A 5250-nucleotide genomic window follows, 5' to 3' on the forward strand; every position below is an offset into this window, starting at 1 on the left:
AAAGTCCTTAGCCTGGTACCAAAATGTTAATCTAAATGTTCAGCATTATTATGAAAGATACTTTGTGGACTATTGTGGTTTTGGAGATATTCTGGCCTCAGTGGCTTTCAATGGCCACCCAATACTAGAGTGTCCCTGAGTTTACAGCTGAGGGTCAATGGGAGCCGGCAGGTTCACAGGAGGTCTGACAAGGCTCCAACAACACCCACTCAGCACTGGAGTCTCACGTTACTTTTAGGCAGAAACAACTGACACCACTTTTCAGGGCCTCACCTTCCATTCCTGCCACAGTGAATCATTATGGTTTGGCTCTGGCCGGGTGTAGAAATGATCCCTCCATGCTCATCAAGATGTAAACTCATAGAGGTGGGCACCTTGCTTTTCTTGCTCACTGCTGCACTGCAGTCCTTTGAAGAGGTTCTGACAAAGACGTGATGTTAAAAGTAATATTTGTATAAAGAGCAAACCCCTCTTAATTCTCTGTGATGACGTTGTGTGACTACTTTGGAGGTTCAATGTTTTCCTGGAGCAAGACTGCAAGAGAGGAAAGAAGCATACATCCACAGGTGTGAGAAATTAATATGAAAGTATTTAAAAATGAATGATTTCCAAATAATGACAGTATGAGATGAGATGTCCTATTCATCCTTTCTAGGTTCCTGAGACTCCCAAGCCTTCTTCATCCCCAGCAGACAGAAGAGCAGCATGAGGCCTGAGAACCAGAGCAGCGTGTCCCAGTTCCTCCTCCTGGGGCTCCCCGTCCCACCAGGGCAGCAGGGCGTGTTCTTCACCCTGTTCCTGGGCATGTACCTGACCACGGTGCTGGGCAACCTGCTCATCATCCTGCTCATCAGGCTGGACCCTCGCCTGCACACGCCCATGTACTTCTTCCTCAGCCACTTGGCCTTCTCTGACCTTTCTCTCTCCTCTGTCACTGTCCCAAAGATGCTCATCAACATGCAGACTCGGCAACAATCCATCTCCTATGTAGGATGTATTTCTCAGTTGTATTTTTTCTTGCTTTTTGTTGGTCTTGACAATTTTCTTCTGGCTGTAATGGCATATGACAGGTATGTGGCTATCTGTCACCCCCTGCACTACACCACTATCATGAGGGAGGGGCTGTGTGTGCTGCTGGTGGCTGACTCCTGCATTCTTTCCTGTTGCAGTGCCCTTTTGCACACCCTCCTCTTGGTCCGACTGTCTTTCTGTGCTGACAATGCCATCATCCACTACTTCTGTGACCTTGCTGCACTCCTGAAGCTGAGCTGTTCAGACACCTTCCTCAATGAGCTGGTCATATACACTGTTGGAGGAATGATTACCTTTTTGTGTATTGGTGTTATTTTGGGATCCTATATCCGTATAGGGACCATCATCCTCAGGGTCCCCTCCACTAGGAGACTCTATAAAGCCTTTTCTACCTGTGGCTCCCATCTCTCTGTGGTGTCTTTATACTACGGGACAGCTACAGGTGTTTACTTTTTCTCCTCGTCATGGGGTTCCAAAGACATAATTGCTTCAGTCATGTATATGGTAGTTACCCCCATGCTGAACCCCTTCATCTACAGCCTGAGGAACAGAGATATAAAACAGGCCTTAGAGATGTGTGTCAAGAGGATTAAGTTCTTAAAGTGGCAATCACTAAATCCTCTGGTTGCAGTCAGGAGCACAGGGAAATATATCTCCTAAAATTACTGAATAGTCAACATCTCCATATAACTTTAATAGAATATGAATTATGTTGTCCCGTACAGTGTGGTTAATATGTAAACTAGGTCAAGTTTGCTACATGGATTGTTAATAATGTTATATTCCCAATTAGTAATTTTTGCTTGTTCATCATCTCATAAGATATATCCAAAATCTTATGCAAAATATATTGCATAATTATAGTTGTGGATTTATCTTTTTTTTGAGATGTGTCAGTTTTTGCTTATGTATTTTTTATCCTATGTTATTGATGACATACTGATTTAGCCTCATGATTTGCTTCTGGTGAAATTTTTTTCTACCTGGTTCTTTGATGCTGGCTTTTGATGGCTTCAAGTTGATTGTGAGGATCTCTTCCCAACTGACATTCAAGGACATCCTGTTGGTAGATTGCCATCAGCCATGATAAGAAAAATTACGCTATGAAAAATGGCATATGCTACAAAATAAGGCTTTTCAAACAAGAGGGCCAGACATTTTAAAAATACATTCAAAAGCACACCACTGCATTTATGATTAGGAGATGTTTCTAGAAATGGGCTTTACCTTAACTACTCATCTACTTCTAATATTAGTATAAGTACTTTATATCTATCACTATGGATATAGGTACACATACAGATATATGAACAGACATATAGGTATAAATATACAGATAGAGGTATAGATACTAGTATAGAATAGGGAGTAAAATGCAGCTTTCTTGTGGTTAGAGTTTAAATGGTATATTTGTTCCATCACTTTAAATTTTTCTTTTTCCTTATATCTCTGAGGTGTCCATTATTAACAATGTAATACTGGATATTGCTCATTTTATGTAGAGCAACAATTATTGTATTTCTGTAGAATTTTGTCTCTTGACATCTAATGTACTCATAACACATTTGAATTTATATTTTCCATGTAACTGTGTTTTTCATTTGATACATGTTTCACATATATTCTCTCTTGTCTTCCTCCCTTTTGATTAAATGTATATTTTAATCCATTTCCCTCTACAGTAGGTCCTCGGGTTATGTCGAGGATCTGTTCCTACGGCCCGAAACCCACCTACATAAGCACCTACATCATTCACATGGAGCACATACACAGCACTAATGAAGTGAAATAGTAAAAAAAAAATTTAAAAGAAAGATAACAATTCCTGACCTTTACTTGTGGTAAATAAATGATAAAAAAAAAAAACATAAAGCACATATGTACATATGTCAAAATGACAGAACTTCTTTTTTTATATAAATAAATGGGAGATGGCGACATAACCACGAAACGGCGTACATCGAATCGGACGTAACCCGAGGACTGCCTGTATTAACTTAATCTTACATGATCACTATTGTTTTATGGTTCTTCCCTGTGTTCTTAAGAGATCACTTCTTACACTCTCTTTAATTTTTAATTTTAGTTTGATATACAAAAGATAACATTTACCATTCTAGCCATTTGAACCATTTAGGACACTCATCAGCAATATCTCAATTTATGACCACTAAAGTAGTCTCCACAGAATATCAACTGAGTATTTTGCAACTGTGAAAAAAATAAGAACAAGGATATCTATGAATTAATACAAAGAAATAGTAAGATATATTGCTAAATTTAAAAAAGCAATGTGTAAAAGAGCATTTATAGTGGGCTACTTCTCATGTAAAAAATGAAGGTAAATAAAATATCCAACTGTCTACCCATTGAGCAAAAAGAAGCACAGGAAGAGTAAATCAGAAACTAATAGGATTTTTTATCCACAGGAGTTGGGGCAGAAGCGATGGGGAGATGGGTAGAATTATTTGCGTAGTTTTGACTATGCTGACTTTTACAAGTAAAACATGAATGGAGAAGGAGGCTAGTAAAGCAAAATAGAATAAAACAAATAAAATGAACGTAAAAAAATTTAAATTAACACCATAATTACACTAAAAGGGAAAATAAAATAAATAACCTAAGTAGTTCTTGAACTTAGAATTTTGTCTATATACTTTCACAATTTAAAAAAAACTCAAAACAAAGTTTTAAGCTGTGGTATGTTATTAACTGTGGTATGACTTCAAGATTCTGAAACAACTCACCATGTATCCAAAGATTCAGCAAATAAGTAAACACTGAGGAAAAGATAGTGACTCTCACTCTCAGGGAAAGGAGCTCTGTACATGGAAAAGGAGAGGCTGGAAAACTCTATGGTGTCAAACTAGAATTGGAGACATCAATTCAGACTCATGGGTTTTAAAATGTATAAACAGGTTGAAATTTATTTTTTTATTTATTGTCTGTATATCAACAGCTATCTTGCCCCATCCCTCTTTATTTGTGTCCCACTCCTGACCCACCTCCTGTGGGTAAACTTCCCTTCACTTACTTAGTTTCTAGTTTTTACTCCTTTTGTTTCTGTTATAAGTATTTCCCAGTGGGCTCCTCTGAGATCACTTAGAACCTTGCAACCAATAAAAACACCTAAAGCTACAAAATAAATAGTGGTAATGGATTATAACTCAAGAAAATATGTAAGCGTCCATGAGACCATACTGATATGAAACCACAAACAAATAAATAAATGTGGGAAATAGGGTAAGTCCCTTCTTATAGGAGAATACTAGTACACCTAATAAACATAGAAGAAATAACAGAATTAGAAGAATCACCATTTGGCCACCACATTTGCAATAATATTGTCATATAAGAATCACCAATAAATTTTTACAGAAATTCCTTATGACCTCAGCATATTTTTATAGATGAGCCATATCTATACCCTCTCATTTCCAGGGAACAAGTTTGTTCACATTTTCAACATACAGAACCATAGGAATTTGAAGCCAATGATTGTGTGGACTACCCTATACCAAATCTGTTCAATTCCGTTACTTCTACTTATTTGCTGGTAAATCACAGGTTTTCTTCTTTTTTTCAATTAGATTTACTTTCAATATTATTCTGTATTGATTTCAGGTGTACAGCATAGGCATTAGACAGCAAATATTGAGAAGAACACTATGTAAAGTATATGATTAGCTAAACACTATGATAGGTTTTCTTTTCTTTCAATTTTTTGATTTTTTTTTTTACTTTAAATAATATTTTCCGGAGGAGAACCAAGATGGCGCCTATACTTGCTGCCTCTCACAACCACATCAAGATTACAACTAAAAGGCAGAACAATGACCACCCAGAACCGCAGGAAAGCTGGCTGAGTGGAAGTTCCACAACTAGAGAGGTGAAGAAAGCGCACTGAGACCGGTAAGAGATGCGGAGCACATAAAGCGCTGGCACCTGGATGTGCTGCTCTTTTAATCGGGAGGGAGATACAAGCTCCCGCTTGCTCTGAACTCCATTCCAGGCGAGACTGTGGGGGACACAGACACATATGGGCAGAAACTGAACTGTCTGGCATCAAGACAGGAACACGAGGGTGGCTTTCTCACAGAGTGCTCACAGTGATCATTGTCCATACGGGGGGGGGGGGGGAGGGGGGCACGTGAGACACGGATACTCGGGCACCTCTCCGGTGCAGGGCTGACTGGCAGCCATTGCTGTTGCTCCACC

General features: G+C 38.7%; 1 protein-coding gene across 1 annotated transcript in view; it reads left to right on the forward strand.

Annotated features, from left to right (window-relative positions):
• Positions 1–705: 705 nt before the first annotated feature.
• The window catches only part of LOC102435817 (olfactory receptor 1J2), a 14178-nt gene continuing 9633 nt past the window's right edge, over positions 706–5250 (forward strand). Inside the window, exon 1 of the mRNA XM_006088088.2 lies at positions 706–1202. Coding sequence (XP_006088150.2) covers positions 706–1202 — 497 coding nt within the window. The remainder of the gene's footprint in view (positions 1203–5250) is intronic.

This window comes from Myotis lucifugus, unplaced genomic scaffold, assembly GCF_000147115.1.
Source record: "Myotis lucifugus unplaced genomic scaffold, Myoluc2.0 scaffold_43, whole genome shotgun sequence".
Lineage (NCBI taxonomy): Eukaryota > Metazoa > Chordata > Mammalia > Chiroptera > Vespertilionidae > Myotis > Myotis lucifugus.